Below are 23161 nucleotides of genomic sequence, written 5' to 3'. Positions count from 1 at the left end.
CCCAGCGATCGCCTCTGCCTGTCAATCAGGCAGAGGCAATCGCAGCGCCGGCGCACTGCGGCACCGACATATGCGCAGTTCTGACCTGATCGCTGCTGCACGCACACTGACTTAGCCCCTAAATGACATTAGCCAGAAGTCTATTCTCCGGGAATGGAGAGGCACAGCTGCACGTTCGCCCTAGCCAAAATAACATAGAGAGTGGCCTAACTTGTCTTATTGTTACTGCAACGTTATCGTTTTAACATGATTACCAATGTATCATATCCTACACTGAAGAGACCGAACAAGGCTGAAACAGATTGTACTGTAGGTAGATAATCTAACTCAATCTAAAAATCTAGTGGGTAGAGCAGCGGGGCTCAGTATAAATATCGAACTGGTTACAGTCTGCCAATAAGATAGAAAATGTTCATCAGGCATTCTAGTGGTCTGGGGGTGGCATGTCATGTGACACCACAGTTACATGCCACAAGTGCAGTAGCGAGCAGTGGTGCCTTGGTACGACCCTTTGAGCTCTGTCTGCTCTGCGCACTGTAAGCTCCTCCCCCCTCAGCCTTCACATGACAAGACAAGAGCTGTGATCCTGTGCAACTGGCAGCCAGTTTGCAACCTCCAGACATAGGAATATAAAGATGTAATAACAGATGTGAAGAAGACAGCATACATTATAACTCAGCTGCCTTTGTTTATTACGACATGCTTTCCTCTTTTCCCACTCACCTGAGGGTGTGTTGTATTTTTCCAGTATTCCAGGTGGTAGGTCCAATTACAAACTTTAAAGAGGTTTTCATTGTTAAATCCTTCAGGCGCGCTCACAACGATGTGTAGATCTCGGTCCTGAATGGTTATGGTAATGTCTGTTGGGGGCCCCATCACAGCTTTTGAACATAAAACATATATAAACACGTTACAGAACATCTATACAAACAAATTAAAAATGTCCATAATATATATATATGTAACATGTAAATGAAAAGGAGCAGCTGTCACTATACGCAGGGGGTGCAGTAATGCGCCCTACACTGTCCATTTCATCATGTAAACTTAAAACGGACTTTCAGACTCTCGTTACTGTAGCTGTATGTTCCCTGCACCGCGCGAACATTTATATACAGTCTTGTAGCCAGCTGTCAGCATTTACTCAGAGAATCCTGTAACTTCAGGTCCATACACACTAGACGAGGTCGCTCTATGAGGGTCGTCATTGCTGACCCGCGGGACCGTGCATCGATCGTCACTGGCGGCATACACACTTGCCGAGAACATGAGCGACGTCGCTCAGGAAGGGGGGAAATGAGCGACGTCGCTCAGGAAGGGGGGGAATGAGCGACATCGCTCAGGAAGGGGGGAAATGAGCGACGTCGCTCAGGAAGGGGGGAAATGAGCGACGTCGCTCAGATAGGGTGGAAATGAGCAACGTCGCACAGGAAGGGGGGGAATGAGCAACGTCGCACAGGAAGGGGGGGAATGAGCGACGTCGCTCAGGAAGGGGGGAAATGAGCGACGTCGCTCAGATGGGGGGGAAATGAGCGACGTCGCTCAGATGGGGGGGAAATGAGCGACGTCGCTCAGATGGGGGGGAAATGAGCGACGTCGCTCAGAATGGGGGGAAATGAGCGACGTCGCTCAGGAAGGGGGGAAATGAGCGACGTCGCTCAGGAAGGGGGGAAATGAGCGACGTCGCTCAGGAAGGGGGGAAATGAGCGACGTCGCTCAGGAAGGGGGGAAATGGGCGACGTCGCTCAGGACGCTCAGGAAGGGGGAAATGAGAGACGTCGCTTACGAAGGGGGGAAATGGGCGATGTCGCTCAGGAAGGGGGGAAATGAGAGACGTCGCTCACGAAGGGGGGAAATGGGCGACGTCGCTCAGGAAGGGGGGAAATGAGCGACGTAGCTCAGATAGGGGGGAAATGAACGACGTCGCTCAGGACGCTCAGGAAGGGGGAAATGAGCGACGTCGCTCAGGAAGGGGGGAAATGAGCGACGTCGCTCTTTTTCTCGGCCAGTGTGTATGGGCCTTTAGATTACACCTACTGAGATGATACACAGATGTGTCAGCATTTTACCTGTCCTCAGATTGCACTGAATAGCCCCTTTTAGCACGCCACGGACTCTGCAACTTAGCCACACCCACACACTAATCATAAGTACCTAGTTCACTATGGGTCTGACTCTGATTTGTACGCAAACCTGATGATTTAAGGGCCTAATTCAGACCTGGACGCACACAGGCTATTTTCTGCAGTGCAGCGACCAGGTAATCGCCGCCTACAGGGGAGGGGGTAATCGCTGTGCAGGGGTGCGATCGGCTGTGCAGTGAGCTGCACAAACAAAAAAGTTTCTGCAGTTTGTGCACAGCCCAGGACTTACTCAGCCGCTGCGACGATCCGGGCCGCTGGTGACGTCAGGAATCCTCCTCCAGAACGGCTGGGCATGCATGCGTTTTTCTGGACACTCCCAGAAAATGGCGAGTAGCCGCCCACGAACGCTTTCTGCCTGTCAACTTCTTGTGATCACTTTCTTCGTTTGATTCGTTGCTACCCGACGCCGGTGGCTGACGTGCCTGTGCATTGCGGGTCACACGCATGCGCATTTCAGACCCGATAGCACGGCTGCGAAAAATGCAGCGTGCGATCGGGTCTGAATGACCAAAGTACAAATCCAGTGGTAGGGGAAAGTGTAAAGAACGGGTCTTGTGCGATCTCTCGACATACTGCAGCATTTGGGGGGAGGAACAGGGGCGGCGTCTGGGACTGTTCTGCATAACAGGGCCTTTTGCTGGTCCCGAGCCCAGGGTCACTTCTTGGACCCAGCCAAAAAATGTCCACAACCAGTTTGAGTAACATTGGCTTACGCAGATGATCGAGGGTTACAACTATTGCGTCCGATGGTCGATGCGTTCACACTTTGATTGACAGCGGCGGCCGCTATGGTTGACGTCGATGTGGCATTGCAGGGGGCGCGGCGGTGCAAGTGCAGACGGGGGTTGGACAGTTTTCGGAGGGGGCTGCGTGACGTCACATGCATCCACTCCAATGGAAAAAAATGGCGGTGATGCGGCTGCAGATGCTACTCCCTGGTCAGCGATGCGATTGCAATTAGATTGTGAACGCAACGCCGGGCGGGACTTGGCATGTTGGCAGCCTTGCCCTGTGCTGGACGACCCCCAACATGTGATCACAAGCAGAATCTGTTACTGAACCTGAATAGCGTCTTAAGATGCAAAATTGGGGTGTGGTATGTAAGGTCGACAGTAAGTAGGTCGACAATGTTTGGGTCGACCACTATTGGTCGACATTAAATAGGTCGACAGGGTCTTTAGGTCAACATGAGTTTTAGATGTTTTTTTGGTGTCATTTTCTCCGTACAGTGACGGGGAACCCCAAATAGTGCACTGTGTCCCCTCACATGGCTCGCTTCGCTCGCCATGCTTCGGGCAAGTCGCCTCACTCCGCTACCGCTGCTCCCGGCACAGGTTACCGTTCCCAATCGTACTCCACGTGGAGCATTAAGTATGAAAAAGTTCAAAAATGTTTTAAAAATTTGAAAAACTCATGTCGACCTTTTGTCCTGTTGACCTAAAGACCCTGTCGACCAATAGTGATCGACCTAAACATTATTGACCTACTTGCTGTCGACCTAAAGACCGGACCCTGCAATTTTGAGGGAAAAGTAGCAAAACTAAGGAAAGTGCACAACATGGGAACTGCACCACATGGTGCAAAAAGTTTATGTGTATGAGGACACATCTCTACAACGACTGCTTTATGACACATTTGCAGTATATACTGTACATATAAGACATAATGTATACATACGTATATACAAAAGAACTAAATCTAAAAGGAATAAAGGACGGAGAGTAAAAGGTGAGGTAGTTATAAAGCCGGGGAGAGCACAGTGTAAGATGCACTGGAGTGTTGGGTGGGAAAGGCTCAATGCCTGGACAACTTCCCTAGAACTTGGTCAGTCTGGCTGGAATCCCTGCACTGACTTGCGCACTTGTGTATTAGCTCCAAGTAGTTAGTGTGTACTTTATGCGCTCTTATAAGCAGGTAACAGAGGCTGAGATCTCAATGTCTACGCGCCTTCTCCACCATATGCAAAGTCCTCTCCACCATGACGGAGATCACAAGTGCAGGCGGACTGATCAGTCCATTCATGTGCAACTCTTTCCGTTAAATGGGCATTTCTGGGTGGTAACTGGGTGGCGACCATGTCACTGGTGGTCTTGTTGGAGTGCCATGGATGGGTGTACGACTTCCAAGCTCATCTGCAGCACACGGACAGGAGTGGGGCACCTGTTTCTGATGTATCATTTGCACCCGCATGGAGACAGGATAACAGTAGGCATGCTGACATATGGATACTCGCCACTGCGGGCCTAAAAACCCATTAGCATAATGTAGTAACCTGGCTGCCACGCGGAAAGTGGGCCGCAGATGCGTCGGGAGCAGAATCGGCCCCACTGACCGCAGCCGTTCAGTAGAAAGTGTGAAAAAAGCTGTTTTACAGTGGTAAACCTGAAAGTTTCAGGATCAACTATTAAATTGTTATTGCTTTCTTATTTCAACACAGGAGAGAACGATCTTTTCAGATATTACATATGAATGTAATATTGTAGGTGAAACGTGCACGTTGCTACAGGCTGCCCAGCACATTTACCTGCTGCACCAGTAACAGCGGTGAGAGCGGCTCCTGGGTTGGGGAGCACTGTACAAGCCATATGGCATTGCTACGACAGTAACAAATGACATAGTTCTAGACTCTTTTCTGGCACATCTATCAGTCTTTACAGTGGACAGGGACAGTACGGGAGTAAACCGTTAAGGGGAGATGTATCAAGCCTTGGAGAGCTTGGCGAGTGTTAAAGTGGAGAAGTTGCCCAAAGATACCAATCAGATGCTGTCGTTGAAATAACAGTTAGGAGCCGACTGGTCACTTTTGGCAACGTATCTGCTTCATCATTCTCTAAAGCTTGATACCCCCCTAGTTATCTCGAACTTCGTAGCCCCATGTTATGTTATGATCAGATACTGCAGACCACATCAGGCATTAGGCAGCATAACCTCCAGAGCTTGGGCTCTTCCTGTTGGGACGGTCCACCTGGTGGCCTTTCCTTGCTTGTGGACGATAGGAAAGTCAAGAACCTAAACTGCTAGGCCCCAGTGCAGCAATCTGCCACTATCCTCTGACGTGTGGGTGGCTTGCAGCACCAGCACATATGGATATCTGGGTGGTGCTTATTCCCCCTGTGCTGTGGAACTAGCTGTTGCTTCTGCCATACTAGTCAGATAGCCGTGTAATGCTCTGCCAACCATGGTATAAAGGGTCCATTCCTTCACCTCTAATGCGCACCTGGGAGTAAATGTAATAGTGTGCGAGAAGCAAGAAGTACGGCAGTTTGTCTGAAGGGCAGATTTTTAAAGCAGCAATTATTTACAAAGCAAAGCCAACCTTGTTTTGTCTTGTAAAATGACTGCCACTTTAATAATATGGCCATTCTCGGACAAACTCCGGAACCCTATTACATTTACTCCCTGGTGTGGAACTGTTCCCAGAAAAAAAGGTCCAGTACTGGTACTCGGGTGTGGGAAGTTGGTCCAGCAGCCCATGAACTGTGTAGCCACTTGGCAAACTCCTTATGAGTGATATAGGGGTATATTCAATTGAAGTCGAAAACTGCCGTCTGTCGAAAAGACAGCAGTTTTCGACTTTTTAAGGTCGAATCGTGATTTGACCTATTCAATATTTTCGACAAGTCGATGAATTTGACTTGTGGAAAAGCACGCGGAATAGCTGCCGATCCACGTGCTTGTGTCGAATTTGGCACCGTTTTCGACCATCTCAGTCCGACATCAAAAGATGTCAGACTGAGATGCGGACCCAGAGGAGGAGAGGGGGGAGAGCCGCAGGGAGACGGGGGACAGCCGCCGGCAGCCAAAGGAGATCAGCGCTACAGCACAGCACTGCAGCAGGATGTCACACAGCCGCGCCGCTCACGGCAGCGTCCACCCGGCTCCAGCAACCTTGCTGGAGCCAGGTGGACACTGCCGTGAGCGGCGCGGCTGTGTGACATCCTTCTGCAGCGCTACTGTAGCTCTGGCTGCCGGCGGCTGTCCCTGCTGGTCTTCCTGCGGCTCCCCCCCACCTCTCCTCCTCTGGGTCACTCATCTCAATTCGACTTGAAAAAGTCGAATTGAGATGAGATTTGAATAGGGGTTGTCGGATCCATTCCGACAAATGCATATCGGAATAGATCCGACTTCAATTGAATATACCCCATAATCACTCTTGGCTATGGGGTTGATCGCTAGCTGAAAATGTTCGCTGCGCAGCGTTGATGCAAAAAAACAAAACTTCTGCGCATGCGGCGCAATGCGCACGCGCGACGTTCTTTCACAACGGCCGAAGTAGTTTCACACAAGGTCTAGCGAAGCTTTTCAGTCGCAGTGCTGGCCGCAGAGTGATTGACAGGAAGAGGGCGTTTCTGCGTGTCAACTGACCGTTTTCAGGGAGTGATCGAAAAAACGCAGGCGTGCCTGGAAAAATGCAGGCGTGGCTGGGAGAACGCAGGGCGTGTTTGTGACGTCAAATCCGGAACTAAACAGTCTGAAGTGATCGCAATCTAGGAGTAGGTCTGGAGCTACTCTGAAACGGCACAATTTTTTTTGTAGCCGCTCTGCGATCCTTTCGTTCGCACGTCTGCTAAGCTAAGATACACTCCCAGAGGGCGGCGGCTTAGTGTTTGCACGGCTGCTATAAACAGCTAGCGAGCGATCAACTCGGAATGACCCCCTATATCCTGGACCTTTTGCCTTTATGACTTTGAGGTGACGGCATACAATTATAGGCGGGCCTCCATTACTGCACCAACTGCATAGTTATCTGGGTCCACACCACAGTATCTCTCCACTATACATGCTTGCAGTGTGGAGAACAAATATTTTACTGTGTTCCCCCTGTGGCAGATCACAGAGTATATGTTAGCCCACAAGCCTGTGCACATTGCCATGACTCGTCCATGGAACGTTTAGCTTACATGCAAAAGCTCGGCCGCTGCCCAGTTACACCCAGTGTGCCGCAAGCACAGACGTGGGTGAGATGGTTACACATTTGTACAAGTGCTGTCGCTGGATCCTCATTAATACATAGTTCTGACCTTCACTAGGTATAGACATCTCAGTGCCTGCATATGGATGTATAATTATAATAATTACAGCAGCTTACCATCTGTTTTTGGATGAAACGTCACAAGGCTGAAGTTGTATTCATCTCTCTGGCTGTCGTACACAGATGTGCGCAAACTGTATGTGTGATAAAAATATACTTCGTTTGATAGGTCACACAACGGGACGGTGATATTTCCACATGCGGCAATTTTTTTCCATTCTGTGTTGAAAAGATGACTTTAATATAAAAACAAAAATATCGTTAGCACCTCATCCACATTCCTTTTATTTACATACGTAAGAGACGCGCTAGTTCATTCATTTGTTACTATTAACTCACTGCAACAAAATATTATTTTCTCTATGGTCTGTAATTATCCCCTCAACTGCATTTACACCATGGCGGACTGAACCGGACCTTATCTCTGCGCCTTTTTACTTCCACGCGTACATGGGGTGACTGCAGACTGCGGAGATGACCACGAGCCCGGAGCCAGGGAGTTTAGTGAGAGGACCCGGAACTGATATGAATAGACAATCAGCTTTGTATGTATTAAACAGAAACCTGGTGATCAAATATATTTGAAGCGTTCCTCATTCTATTCTGACCGGCTGGGAGTACTCCAATAAAAAGAAAAAGAGTTTGAATAAAAATGTTTTTTAAAAAATCAAGCAACCGTCAGCTGCAACATCACAACTGGCAGAGGTCCCATACTAGGTGCCAATTCTCCGCCAGCGTATGGCCTCCAATGTGAACAATTAGATGTCCGAGTTCACAACCAGTGCAGCGACACGCCCACAACAGGCCCATAAACCAGGCCGTCTCTGAATGGCCGCCTTCCAGTCACCACCCAACACAGGACCAATACGTTTCTGATACCAGGCGTCTTAATCGTAGCTGCGCCTATCTGTGTACGCTCCGTGGGAAGCATGCCACGTATGAGCTTTTAGGGATCGCTGCAAGCGCAGTGGCAGATAGAACGCTTAACTCCATGATCATCAGCACTGCGTGCCAGTCCGGCCCTACGTATTACAATGAATAGCAGAAATAGGGGGACACATGTAAATAGATTCATTCTAGGATTGCACCAATTTATTGATAAAAAATCCTTGTATAATCGCTAGTGTATTGTTATCTAAGCTGGGCGTTATATTTAGAACCATACATTTTTTTATTAAAAAATTATGATTGGTGGCAATAAGAGAAAAATAAAAAAAACAATAACAATGATAATAATAATATATTAAATGTATTCCTGCACTGTTCTGGCAAGAGCCTTGTGTCACTGTTCTCCACTGCTGGAGAATCCGTTTCCCCCCGTTACACAGAGTATTCACCCATGACTTTTTCACATTTTATTTTCTTACATCATGGGATAAAAATGTATTTGGTAATTGCCACCTATCAATATAAAACACAGCACTTCTGCAAATTAAATACAAACAAAAAGTGAAAGATGTTCTTAATCAACTGCAGGTGAAACATTAAGCCCCAGAGAGTGATTACATGAGCAGTGTCAGGTTGCCCTACCAAAGCCATGCTCTTGGAACAGCAAAATGAGAACCTCTTCTGATCATGTGTGTGTGGGTCAGCCCATATATAATGACCCCACAGTAAGGGCTCTACTCCCAATTCTCTCCGCACACCACAGGGCCCTCCCCCAAGCTTTGCTCCAGGAACGGCAGTGCAGTTCCGCTCTTGTACATAAATAGATGCTAATTCAATATCCCAGAGTATAGTAGTTGTGGCGTTTATCACTAATAAGATTTCCTGAATATATCCAATATGATCCCATGATTTACAAAATATAATGGGAAAGCATCGAAGGGTGAGAATATATATTTTTTTATAGCCACTGCAACTCAGTCTGTGGTATACTTCTGCCTTCACTCCCCTTCTCACATCATATCACTGCTCCCGTCACGTACAGTCCGTCCTTACACATCACTCATCTCCTGATATACTCTGTACTGCTGGTGATCCTGCTCCCCCCTCCTCACATCATATCACCGCCCCTTTCACATGCAGTCCTGTCCTCACTGTCACATGACTCATCTACTGATATACTCTGTGCAGCTGGGGACCCTGCTCCTCACACTATATAACTGTCAGGCTGTGACTTCCTGCTGCCTCCATTCCCCTCCTCACATCATATCACTGCCCCTATCACATGCTGCCCTGGCCTCACTCATCTCCTGACATACTCTGTGCTGCTGGGGGGGACTCCTTTCTCTTGCTGCCTCCATACCATACTTTCTACCCCCCCACAACGTCAGATCTCTCATCTCCTTAAATAATTTGTATCGCTGTTACCATTCGGAAAGTGGTTACAGCTGGACGTATACAGCATACGTATATATTCTTCAGCACAAGCTGAAGAATAATAACAAGGTACTTAAAATGCAATTCAAATACATCTTCAAAAACATACAGTTGTGAAGTCCTACCATTGTTCCACTGAGAAGGTCACGTTTGGATACTGTACGTAGTCCCAGTCCCACTTCAACAGGTATCTACTGTTTATGGCCTCCACCCTGAGATTCTTTGGCAAGCCTGTAAAACAAGAGGAAGACATGATATACAACAGACCCTGATCAGTGATTCGCAGAATGATTTCCAATTAATTCACATCATACTAAACATTGAACTATTGGTTCAATTACAGAAGAATTATTTCCATGCACTTACTTTATACATAGACTTGTATCAGTGGCGGAACTAGCGAGCGGTGGGCCCATGTGCGACAAAATTGCTTGGGCCCCCCCCCCCCCATCCCATCCAAGTCCACCCCCTCACCCCTGGAGAGGATCTGGTGAGGGGGACCTGCTCAGGGAAGTGGATACCTAGCAACAGTGCCGTAACTAGACATTTTAGCACTGTGTGCAAGAAACGGCATCGGAGCCCCACCCCTGCATGCAAAACAGGGGCAGTGCGCGCCTTAGGCGCGCGCAAAAATACATAATGGCGTGGCTTCGTGGGGAAGGGGTGTGGCCACAAAATAATACCAATTCATAAAACGGTGCACAGTAGTCTCCATTATTCAAATTACGCCGCACAGTAGCACCACTACACCAGGTAGAGACCCTTTTACACCTTACAGCGGACAGATTCCTCTTATTACACATTACAGCAGACAGCGTCCCCTTTTTACACATTACGGCAGACAGCATCCCCCTTTTTTACACATAACGGTAGACAGCGTGCCCTTTTTACACATAATGGCAAACAGCGTGCCCTTGTTACACATTACGGCAGACAGCGTGCCCTTGTTACACATTATGGCAGACAGCATCCCCCTTTTTACACATTACGGCAGACAGCGTGCCCTTGTTACACATTACGGCAGACAGCATCCCCCTTTTTACACATTACGGCAGGCAGATTCCCCCTTTTTACACATTGCGGCAGGCAGATTCCCCCTTTTTACACATTGCGGCAAGCAGATTCCCCGATTTTACACATTACGGCAGGCAGATTCCCCGTTTTTACACATTGCGGCAGGCAGATTCCCCGTTTTTACACATTGCGGCAGGCAGATTCCCCGTTTTTACACATTGCGGCAGGCAGATTCCCCCTTTTTACACACTACGGCAGGCAGATTCCCCCTTTTTACACATTGCGGCAGGCAGATTCCCCCTTTTTACACATTGCGGCAGGCAGATTCCCCCTTTTTACACATTGTGGCAGACAGTCCCCCTTTTTTGTAGAAAGAAAGAAAGAAAGAAAGAAGAATTATACTTACCCTCTCCACTGGCTCAGGCTCCTCGGTGCAGCGTCAGCCGATTCCCGGGCAGGAGAGAAGGAGGAGGAGGGAGCCGCAGCAGCGCTGTGTTATTGGTGGAGGCGCTGCTGCTGCTGCCCCTCTGCTTCACTATAGGCTGTTCTCGGAAGACAGCCTATAGTGAAGCCGAGGGGCAGCAGCAGCAGCGCATCAACCAGTAACAAAGCGCTGCTGCGGCTCCCTCCTCCTCCTCCTCCCTCCTCCTCCTTCCCCCGTACCGCTGCTCCTCTCCTCTCTCCGGGCGGCTGTGCGCTGCGGGCAGCGGTTGCCCGCAGCGCACAGCGGCATGTAATGAGTCAGTTTGACTCATTACATACTTTGGGCCCCTGGACAGAGGCGGGCCCCAGTGCAACGCACTGGTTGCACTGGCGGTAGTTCCACCTCTGACTTGTATGGAGTAACAGCAGTAAGAAGAGACAGGGGCAGCAAGAAAAAGATGAGTATGGGGGGGAGATACAGTAATCTACCGCTCTACAGAAATGTAGAACAATCTGACATCACTTATTAGGGTTCTGAAGACGGTTTTACTAGAATGAATCAGCACTACAATAAATGTATGATCACAGCTTTCCGGATAAGGACTTCTGGTCGTACGGGACAGGTCGACACATGAAAGTCAACATGGATTTTTTAACTGGTTTTGGTGTTGTTTCTTCCGTAACATGACCAGGAACCCCAATTAGTGTACAGTGTCCCCGCTACCGCTGCGCTCCCAATCGTAGTCCACGCGGATAGTAAAGTATGAAAAAGTAAAAACAAGATTTTACTTACCGGTAAATCTATTTCTCGTAGTCCGTAGTGGATGCTGGGGACTCCGTAAGGACCATGGGGAATAGACGGGCTCCGCAGGAGACAGGGCACTTTAAGAAAGAATTTGGATACTGGTGTGCTCTGGCTCCTCCCTCTATGTCCCTCTTCCAGACCTCAGTTAGAGAAACTGTGCCCGGAAGAGCTGACAGTACAAGGAAAGGATTTTGGAATCCAGGGCAAGACTCATACCAGTCACACCAATCACACCGTAACTTGTGATAAACTTACCCAGTTAACAGTATGAACAACAACGGAGCATCAGATCAACCCTGATGCAACCAAACATAACCCTTATTTAAGCAATAACTGTATACAAGTATTGCAGAAGAAGTCCGCACTTGGGACGGGCGCCCAGCATCCACTACGGACTACGAGAAATAGATTTACCGGTAAGTAAAATCTTATTTTCTCTAACGTCCTAGTGGATGCTGGGGACTCCGTAAGGACCATGGGGATTATACCAAAGCTCCCAAACGGGCGGGAGAGTGCGGATGACTCTGCAGCACCGAATGAGCAAACACAAAGTCCTCCTCAGCCAGGGTATCAAACTTGTCAAACTTTGCAAAAGTGTTCGAACCTGACCAAGTAGCTGCTCGGCAAAGCTGTAATGCCGAGACCCCTCGGGCAGCCGCCCAAGAAGAGCCCACCTTCCTTGTAAAGTGGGCTTTTACTGATTTTGGAAGCGGCAATCCAGCCGCAGAATGAGCCTGCTGAATCGTGTTACAGATCCAGCGAGCAATAGTTTGCTTTGAAGCAGGAGCACCCAGCTTGTTGGATGCATACAGGATAAACAGCGACTCAGTTTTCCTGACTCTAGCCGTTCTGGCTACATTAACCTTCAAAGCCCTGACCACATCTAGTAACTCGGAATCCTCCAAATCACGAGTAGCCACAGGCACCACAATAGGTTGGTTCATATGAAAGGATGACACCACTTTTGGCAGAAATTGTGGACGGGTCCGCAATTCTGCCCTGTCCATATGGAAACCAGATAGGGGCTTTTATGTGACAAAGCCGCTAATTCTGACACACGCCTAGCTGACGCCAAGGCTAATAGCATGACCACCTTCCACGTGAGAAATTTCAACTCCACGGTTTTGAGTGGCTCAAACCAGTGTCACTTCAGGAAACTCAACACCACATTAAACAGCACTCCCTTTACAAACGTCTGGACTTCAGGAAGAGAAGCCAGTTCTTTTTGAAAGAAAATGGATAGAGCCGAAATCTGGACCTTAATGGAACCCAATTTCAGGCCCAAAGTCACTCCCGACTGTAGGAAGTCAAGGAAACGGCCCAGCTGGAATTCCTCCGTAGGGGCATTCCTGGCCTCACACCAAGCAACATATTTTCGCCATATACGGTGATAATGTTTAGCCGTCACGTCCTTTCTAGCCTTAATCAACGTAGGAATAACCTCCTCCAGAATGCCTTTTTCTGCTAGGATCCGGCGTTCAACCGCCATGCCGTCAAACGCAGCCGCGGTAAGTCTTGGAACAGACAGGGCCCCTGTTGCAGCAAGTCCTGTCTTAGAGGTAGAGGCCACGGGTCCTCTGTGAGCATTTCTTGCAGATCCGGATACCAAGTCCTTCTTGGCCAATCCGGAACAATGAGTATTGTTCTCACTCCTCTTTTTCTTATGATTCTCAGCACCTTTGGTATGAGAGGAAGAGGAAGAAATACATAAACCGACTGGAACACCCACGGTGTCACTAGTGCGTCTACAGCTATCGCCTGAGGGTCTCTTGACCTGGCGCAATATCTCTGTAGCTTTTTGAGGCGGGATGCCATCATGTCCACCTGTGGCAGTTCCCACCGCCTTGCAATCTGCCTGCTTCCCAGTTGTCCACTCCCGGAATGAACACTGCTGACAGTGCTCTTACGTGATTCTCCGCCCAGCGAAGAATTATGGTGGCTTCCGCCATCGCCATCCTGCTCCTTGTGCCGCCTTGGCGGTTTACATGAGCCACTGCAGTGATGTTGTCTGACTGAATCAGCACCGATTGGTCGCAAAGCAGGGTCTCCGCTTGACTTAGGGCGTTGTATATGGCCCTTAGTTCCAGGATATTGATGTGAAGACAAGTCTCCTGACTTGACCACAGACCTTGGAAATTTCTTCCCTGTGTGACTGCCCCCCACCCTCGGAGGCTTGCATCCGTGGTCACCAGGACCCAGTCCTGAATGCCGAATCTGCGGCCCTCTAGAAGGTGAGCACTCTGCAGCCACCACAGGAGAGACACCCTGGCCCTGGGGGATAGGGTGATCAGCCGATGCATCTGTAGATGTGATCCGGACCACTTGTCCAACAGATCCCATTGAAAGGTCCTCGCATGGAACCTGCCGAAGGGAATGGCCTTGTATGAAGCCACCATCTTTCCCAGTACTCGCGTGCAGTGATGCACCGACACCTGTTTTGGTTTTAATAGGCCTCTGACCAGTGTCATGAGCTCCTGAGCCTTCTCCATCGGGAGATAGACCCTCTTCTGGTCTGTGTCCAGAATCATGCCCAGGAAGGGCAGACGAGTCGTAGGAATCAACTGCGACTTTGGGATATTTAGAATCCAGCCGTGCTGTTGTAACACTTCCCGAGAGCGTGCTACGCTGATCAGCAACTGCTCTCTGGACCTCGCCTTTATGAGGAGATCGTCCAAGTATGGGATAATTGTGACCCCCTGCTTTCGCAGGAGCACCATCATTTCCGCCATTACCTTGGTAAATATTCTCGGTGCCATGGAGAGACCAAACGGCAACGTCTGGAATTGGCAATGACAATCCTGTACCACAATTCTGAGGTTCGCCTGATGAGGTGGATAAATGGGGACATGAAGGTATGCATCCTTTATGTCCAGAGACACCATAAAATCCCCCCCTTCCAGGCTTGCGATGACCGCTCTGAGCAATTCCATCTTGAACTTGAACCTTTTCAGGTATATGTTCAGGGATTTTAAATTTAATATGGGTCTGACCGAACCGTCCGGTTTCGGTACCACAAACATGGTCGAATAATAACCCTTTCCTTGTTGAAGGAGAGGACCCTTGACCACCACCTGTTGAAGATACAATTTGTGAATTGCAGCTAACACTATTTCCCTCTCTAAGGGGGAAGCTGGCAGGGCCGATTTGAGGTATCGGTGAGGGGGCATCTCTTCGAATTCCAGCTTGTATCCCTGAGTCACAATCTCTATCGCCCAGGGATCCACCTGGGAATGAACCCACTTGTGGCTGAAATTTCGGAGACGCGCCCCCACCGGGCCTAGCTCCGCCTGTGGAGCCCCAGCGTCATGCGGTGGATTTAGTGGAAGCCGGGGAGGACTTTTGTTCCTGGGAACTAGCTGTATGGTGCAGCTTCTTTCCTCTACCCCTGCCTCTGGCAAGAAAGGACGCACCTCGGACTTTCTTGCCTTTTTGTGATCGAAAGGACTGCATTTGGTAATACGGTGCTTTCTTAGGTTGTGAGGGAACATATGGCAAAAAATTTGACTTTCCAGCCGTAGCTGTGGAGACCAGGTCCGAGAGACCCTCCCCTAACAACTCCTCACCCTTGTAAGGTAAAACCTTCATGTGCCTTTTTGAGTCGGCATCTCCTGTCCATTGCCGAGTCCACAGGACCCTTCTGGCAGAAATCGACATTGCATTTATTCTAGAGCCCAGTAGGCTAATGTCTCTTTGAGCATCTCTCATATATAGGACAGCGTCTTTTATATGCCCCAGGGTCAGTAATATAGTATCCTTGTCCAAGGTATCAAGTTCCTCAGACAAGATATCTGTCCATGCTGCTACAGCACTACACATCCAGGCCGACGCAATCGCCGGCCTTAGTAAGGTACCTGAATGTGTATAAATGGACTTCAGGATACCCTTCTGCTTTCTATCCGCAGCATCTTTTAGGGTGGCCGTATCCTGTGACGGTAGGGCTACCTTCTTGGATAAGCGTGTTAAAGCTTTGTCTACCCTAGGGGAGGATTCCCAGCGTAACCTGTCCGTTGGCGGGAAAGAATACGCCATAAGCATCCGTTTGGAAATCTGCAGTTTTCTATCTGGAGATTCCCAAGCTTTTTCACATAACTCATTTAACTCATGTGAAGGGGGAAAGGTCACCTCTTGCCTTTTTTTCCCATACATATAAACCCTATTGTCAGGGACTGGGGTTTCCTCTGTGATGTGCAACACATCCTTCATTGCTATAATCATGTAACGGATGGCTTTAGCCATTTTAGGCTGTAACTTTGCATCATCGCCATCGACACTGGAGTCAGAATCCGTGTCGATATCTGTGTCAACAATTTGGGATAGTGGGCACTTCTGAGACCCTGACGGCCTCTGCGACATAGGATCAGGCACGGGTTGAGACCCTGACTGTCCCGAAGCTTCAGCTTTGTCTAACCTTTTATGCAAGGAATTAACATTATCATTTAAAACCTTCCACATATCCATCCAATCAGGTGTCGGCGCCGTCGGGCGGAGACACCACATTCATTTGTTCCCGCTCTGTTTCCACATGGCCTTCCTCGTCAAACATGCCGACACAAGCGTACCGACACACCACACACACAGGGGATGCTCTATTTGAAGACAGTTCCCCCACAAGGCCTTTTGGAGAGACAGAGAGAGAGTATGCCAGCACACACCCCAGCGCTATATGTCCCAGGAATCACACAGTAACTTAGTGTTAACCCAGTAGCTGCTGTATATACTGTTTTTGCGCCAAATTTATGTGCCCCCCCTCTCTTTTTACCCTCTTCTACCGTGATTCTGCAGGGGAGAGCCTGGGGAGAGCTTCCTCTCAGCGGAGCTGTGGAGAGAAAACGGCGCTGGTGAGTGCTGAGGAAGAAGCCCCGCCCCCTCAGCGGTGGGCTTCTGTCCCGCGTTTCTGTGTGAAAATATGGCGGGGGCCCATTCATATATACAGAGCCCAACTGTATATATGCCCACTTTTGCCAAGAGGTCTCTAATTGCAGCCCAGGGCGCCCCCCCCCCCCTGCGCCCTACAGTGACCGGAGTATGTGGGTTTAGTGTGGGAGCAATGGCGCACAGCTGCAGTGCTGTGCGCTACCTCATATGAAGACTGGAGTCTTCTGCCGCTGATTTCGAAGTCTTCTTGCTTCTGTCACCGGCTTCTGTCTTCCGGCTCTGCGAGGGGGACGGCGGCGCGGCTACGGGATCGGACAACCAAGGGTGCGATCCTGTGTATGATCCCTCTGGAGCTAATGGTGTCCAGTAGCCTAAGAAGCAGGACCTATCTTCAGTGAGTAGGGCTGCTTCTCTCCCCTCAGTCCCACGTAGCAGAGAGTCTGTTGCCAGCAGATCCCTCTGAAAATAAAAAAAACTAACAAAATACTTTCTTTTCAGCAAGCTCAGGAGAGCTCACTAAGCAGCACCCAGCTTGTCCGGGCACAGATTCAAACGGAGGTCTGGAGGAGGGACATAGAGGGAGGAGCCAGAGCACACCAGTATCCAAATTCTTTCTTAAAGTGCCCTGTCTCCTGCGGAGCCCGTCTATTCCCCATGGTCCTTACGGAGTCCCCAGCATCCACTGGGACATTAGAGAAAAATCTATTTATTTATTTTTAAAAAGCCACGGCAACCTTTTCATGCGTTGAACATTTTAATGTGTTGACCATTTTCCTATGTCGACCATGTCAGTGTCGACCAATAGTGGTCGACATAAGTAGTTCAACCTACAATCTGGATACCGTGATCTTTGCAAAACATTCAACTGCTGCGCCGCATGTTGCTAATAACTTGTTGATAATAATAACTGTAAGTCACAAAAATTCAACAGTTTAAAAGGAAAAAAGAACGTGTGTAATGACGGTATGAATACACTATGGGGGTCATTCCGAGTTGATCGCTCGCTAGCTGTTTTTTTGCAGCTGTACAAACGCTATGCCGCCGCCCACTGGGAGTGTATTTTGGCTTAGCAGAAGTGCGAACGAAAGAATCGCGGAGCGGCTACAAAATAATTTTGTGCAGTTTCAGAGTAGCTTCAGACCTACTCAGCACTTGCGATGCCTTCAGACTGTTCAGTTCCTGATTTGACGTCACGAACACGCCCTGCGTTCGCCCAGCCACACCTGTGTTTTCCGGGCACGCCTGCGTTTTTCCAACACTCCGTGAAAACGGTCAGTTGACAACCAGAAATGCCCACTTCATGTCAATCACTCTGCAGCCAGCAGTGCGACTGAAAAGCTTCGCTAGACCTTGTGTGAAACTACATCGGCCGTTGTGAAAGTACGCAGCGTGTGCGCATTGCGCCGCATACGCAAAAGTGCAGTTTTTTGGCATCATCGCTACGCAGTAAACATTTTCATCTAGCGATCAACTCGGAATGACCCCCTATACTTTTTAATGTGCTATACTAAATATGATGATCTTACGAGCACACCAAGTAACTTCAACTCCAGAAAAAAACAAGGGATCAATACTCCAAAGTTGGTAAAGACAGGCAAATCCTGGTCAGATGTCTAATTGTGGTTTCATATAAAGAGGTGTGTGAGACACCATATTCCTGCACCAGTCTGACAAGAGCCTAACAGCTCGGACTGTTATCCTGGCTCACCACAGGCTTATATATGGGACACGTAGAAGAGGGATGTACGACAGAGATAAAAATACTTCTACTGGATCCACTTATGTTTTAGAGTCTTTAAAGGGGTTCACTACGATATGCCGGCGGTCGGGCTCCCGGCGACCAGCATACCGGCGCCGGGATCCCGACCGCCGGCTTACCGACAGTGTGGCGAGCGCAAATGAGCCCCTTGCGGGCTCGCTGCGCTCGCCACGCTACGGGCACGGTGGCGCGCTACGCTGTTTTATTATCCCTCCAGGGGGGTCGTGGACCCCTACGAGGGAGAATAAGTGTCGGTATGTCGGCTGTCGGGATCCCGGCGCCGGTATACTGTGCGCCGGGATCCCGTCAGTCGGCATACTGAAGACCACCCCTTTAAAGGAATGGTTGCTTAGAAACAAGGATATTGTAAATATGACCTTAACCTAAAACAGAAGGCAAAGGGAATATGCCTCTATTAAGAAAAAGCACCAATCAGAAGGTTCCACACCATCATGTGATCACAAAAGGAAGACACCTCATTGCTCACATTATGCAGCAGCAGCAGCTCTGGACCGCCCCTGAGGACCGAGCATTCGGTGTGAAGCAAAGGAGGAAAGAGATGAGACGCCCCCCTGTGCCTGAAGCTTGCAAAATGAACTCCTAGTTGGTGACTACTTCTCTTAATGAAGGCTGCAAGGTATAAACAGAATGAGTGTTTCAGGTTTCATGGGTTAACTTTTGTAAATGTAATTAACTAAAATAGGATTTTAATACCTACCGGTAAATCCTTTTCTCTTAGTCCGTAGAGGATGCTGGGGACTCCAAAAGGACCATGCCCCTCCTCCAGACCTCAGTTATAGGAACTGTGCCCAGAGGAGACGGACATTTCGAGGAAAAGGATTTTGTTGAACTAAGGGTGAGATACATACCAGCTCACATAACAACACACCGTACAACATGGCATTTAACTAAAACTAGTTAACAGCGTGAACCAAAGAGATCAGCAACAGGCTGACCTTTACCAAAACACAACCTTTGTGTAACATAAGCAATAACTATTTTCAATTACTGCAGAATCCAGATAGAGTCCGCACTGGGACGGGCGCCCAGCATCCTCTACAGACTAAGAGAACAGGATTTACCGGTAGGTATTAAAATCCTATTTTCTCCTTCGTCCTAGAGGATGCTGGGGACTCCAAAAGGACCATGGGGTTTATACCAAAGCTCCAGACCGGGCGGGAGAGTGCGGATGACTCTGCAGCACCGATTGAGCAAACATGAGGTCCTCATCAGCCAGGGTATCAAATTTGTAGAATTTTGCAAAAGTGTTTGAACTCGACCAAGTAGCTGCTCGGCAAAGCTGTAATGCCGAGACGCCTCGGGCAGCCGCCCAAGATGAGCCCACCTACCTAGTGGAATGGGCTTTCACCGATTTCGGTAATGGCAATCCAGCCGTAGAATGAGACTGCTGAATTGTATTACAGATCCAGCGTGCAATAGTCTACTTAGAAACAGGAGCGCCATGGCCGCATACAGGACAAACAGCGCCTCTGTTTTCTTAACCCGAGCCGTTCTGGCTACATAAATTTTCAAAGCTCTGACCACATCAAGAGACTTGGAATCCGCCAAGGCTTCAGTAGCCACAGGCACCACAATAGGTTGGTTCATGTGAAATGACGAAACCACTTTAGGCAGAAATTGTTGACGAGTTCTCAATTCCGCTCTATCCTCATGGAAAATCAGATAGGGGCTTTTGTGAGACAAAGCCGCCAATTCGGACTCCCGCCTTGCGGACGCCAAGGCCAATAACATGACTACTTTCCAAGTGAGAAATTTCAACTCAACCTTTTGTAAAGGTTCAAACCAATGTCGTCACATTGGTTTGAACCTTTACAAAAGGTTGAGTTGAAATTGGAACTGTAACACCACGTTAAGGTCCCACGGTGCCCTTTGGGGGCACAAAGGGAGGCAGGATGTGCAGCACACCCTTCACAAAAGTCTGTACTTCTGGAAGTGAGGCCAATTCCCTTTGAAAGAAAATTGATAAGGCCGAAACCTGCACGTTAATGGAGCCTAACTTCAGGCCCGCATCCATACCTGCTTGCAAAAAGTGGAGAAAACAACCCAGCTGAAATTCTTCCGTAGGAGCCTTCTTGGATTCACACCAAGACACATATTTTCTCCAAACATGGGGATAATGCTTCGCCGTTACCTCCTTTCTAGCTTTAAGTAGAGTGGGGAGAGGATTTGGCGTTCAACCGCCATGCCGTCAAACGCAACCGCGGTAAGTCCTGGAACACGCACGGCCCTTGCTGTAACAGGTCCTCTCTTAGAGGAAGAGGCCAGGGATCTCCTGTGAGTAATTCCTGAAGATCCGGATACCAGGCCCTCCGTGGCCAATCTGAAACAACGAGTATCGCCTGAGCCCTTGTTCTTCTTATGATCCTTATCACCTTTGGGATGAGTGGAAGTGGAGGGAACACATAGACCGACTGAAACACCCACGGTGTCACCAGTGCGTCCACTGCTATTGCTTGAGGGTCCCTCGACCTGGAACAATATGTCTGAAGCTTCTTGTTGAGGCGAGACGCCATCATGTCTATTTGAGGAAGTCCCCAACGACTTGCCACTTCTGCAAAGACCTCTTGATGAAGACCCCACTCTCCTGGATGGAGATCGTGTCTGCTGAGGAAGTCTGCTTCCCAGTTGTCCACTCCTGGAATGAAGACCGCTGACAGAACGCTTGCATGTCTTTCCGCCCAGCGAAGAATCTTGGTGGCCTCCGCCATCGCCGCTCTGCGGTTTATGTGCGCCACGGCTGTAATGTTGTCCGACTGAATCAGGACGGGCAGGTGAAGATGTTCCGCTTGCCGAAGGCCGTTGTAGATGGCCCTTAACTCCAGTACGTTTATGTGCAGACAAGCTTCCTGGCTTGACCATTTTCCCTGGAAATTTTGTCCCTGTGTGACTGTCCCCAACCTCGGAGACTAGCGTCCGTGGTCACCAGAACCCAATCCTGGATCCCGAACCTGCGACCCTCTAGAAGGTGAGAACTTTGGAGCCACCACAGGAGCATGTGCAGATGGGACCCGGACCACTTGTCCAGCAGGTCCCACTGAAAAGTTCTTGCATGGAACCTGCCAAACTGAATGGCCTCATAGGCCGCCACCATTTTCCCCAGCACTCAAGTGCAGTGATGAATCGACACTCTTGGCGGTTTCAGAAGTTCCTTGACCATGTTCTGGAGTTCCTGAGCCTTTTCCAACGGGAGAAAAATCCTCTGCAGTTCCGTGTCCAGAATCATGGCCAAAAACGACAGCCGAGTTGTCGGAATCAACTGCGACTTTGGTAAATTTAGGAGCCAGCCATGTTGTTGCAGCACCTTCAAGGAGAGCGCAACGCTTTTTAGTAACTGCTCCCTTGATCTCGCCTTTATCAGGAGATCGTCCAAGTATGAGATAATTGTGACCCCTTGCTTGCGCAGGAGCACCATCATTTCCGCCATTACTTTGGTGAAAATCCTCGGGGCCGTGGAAAAACCAAACGGCAACGTCTGAAATTGGTAGTGACAATCCTGAACAGCGAACCTTAGGATCGCCTGATGAGGAGGATATATGGGGACATGTAGGTATGCATCCTTTATGTCGACTGACACCATAAAATCCCCCCCCCCTCCAGACTGGAGATCACAGCCCGGAGAGATTCCATCTTGAACTTGAATCTTTTTAAATACAGGTTGAAGGATTTTAAGTTCAGAATCGGTCTAACCGAGCCATCCGGCTTCGGGACCACGAACAGGGTTGAATAAAACCCTTTCCCCTGTTGTAACAGGGGAAACGTGACAATGACTTGCTGTTGACACAGCTTTTGTATTGCAGCACACACTACCTCTCTCTCTGGATGAGAAACTGGTAAGGCCGATTTGAAAAATCGGTGTGGAGGCACGTCTTGGAACTCCAGTTTGTATCCTTGGGTCACAATTTCCAGCACCCAAGGATCCAGGCCCGAGCGAACCCAGACTTGACCGAAGAGCTGAAGATGTGCCCCCACCGGTGCGGACTCCCGCAGCGGAGCCCCAGCGTCATGCGGTGGATTTGGTAGAAGCCGGGGAGGACTTCTGCTTCTGGGAGCTTGCCACAGCCGGCGATCTTTTTCCTCTTCCCTTACCTCTGGCCGCGAGGAAGGAGGATCCACATCCTTTCCTGAATTTATGAGACCGAAAGGACTGCATCTGGTATTGAGGCGTTTTCTTTTGCTGTGGAGGGACAAAAGGCAAAAAAGACTTACCCGCGGTACCTGTAGAAACCAGGTCCACGAGGCCCTCACCAAACAAAACTTCACCTTTGAAGGGCAGAGCCTCCATAGCCTTTTTAGAGTCAGCATCACCATTCCATTGATGAGTCCACAATGCCCTCCTAGCCGAGATTGCCATGGCATTGGCCCTTGATCCCAAGAGGCCAATATCTCTCTCCGCCTCCCTTAGATATATCGCTGCGTCCCTGATGTGACCCAGCGTCAAAAGCACGCTATCCCTATCCAGGGTGTCTATCCGCAGGATCCTTTAGGGCCGCCGTGTCAGGGGACGGTAGCGGCACCTTCTTGGACAAACGCGCCAGAGCTTTGTCCACCGTGGGTGAGGATTCCCACCGTAACCTATCCTGTGAGGAAAAAGGATACGCCATAGCAATTCTCCTGGGAATCTGCAGTCTCTTGTCAGGAGACTCACAAGCTTTTTCAAAAAGAGCGTTTAGTTCATGAGAGGGAGGAAACATTACCTCAGGTTTCTTTCCCTTAAACATACAGACCCTTGTGTCAGGGACAGTGGGGTCTTCTGTGATATGTAACAC

The 23161-nt window shown here is 49.3% G+C and overlaps 1 protein-coding gene across 3 annotated transcripts in view; it reads right to left on the bottom strand.

The window, feature by feature from the left end:
* The window catches only part of IFNAR1 (interferon alpha and beta receptor subunit 1), a 116088-nt gene that overhangs the window by 30200 nt on the left and 62727 nt on the right, over positions 1–23161 (bottom strand). For all 3 annotated transcript variants that reach the window (XR_010241572.1, XM_063956466.1, XM_063956467.1), the window contains 3 exons: positions 9624–9729; positions 7234–7412; positions 724–881 (listed from right to left, as the gene is read on the bottom strand). Coding sequence is in view for 2 of the 3 variants with exons in the window: in XM_063956466.1 (XP_063812536.1) it covers positions 724–881; positions 7234–7412; positions 9624–9729 (443 nt within the window). In the remaining variant the exon portion in view is untranslated. The remainder of the gene's footprint in view (positions 1–723; positions 882–7233; positions 7413–9623; positions 9730–23161) is intronic.

Source organism: Pseudophryne corroboree, chromosome 2 (assembly GCF_028390025.1).
Source record: "Pseudophryne corroboree isolate aPseCor3 chromosome 2, aPseCor3.hap2, whole genome shotgun sequence".
Classification (NCBI taxonomy): Eukaryota; Metazoa; Chordata; class Amphibia; order Anura; family Myobatrachidae; genus Pseudophryne; species Pseudophryne corroboree.
The sequence above is the reverse complement of the archived record's forward strand: the minus strand, read 5'-3'. Positions and strand labels throughout refer to the sequence as shown.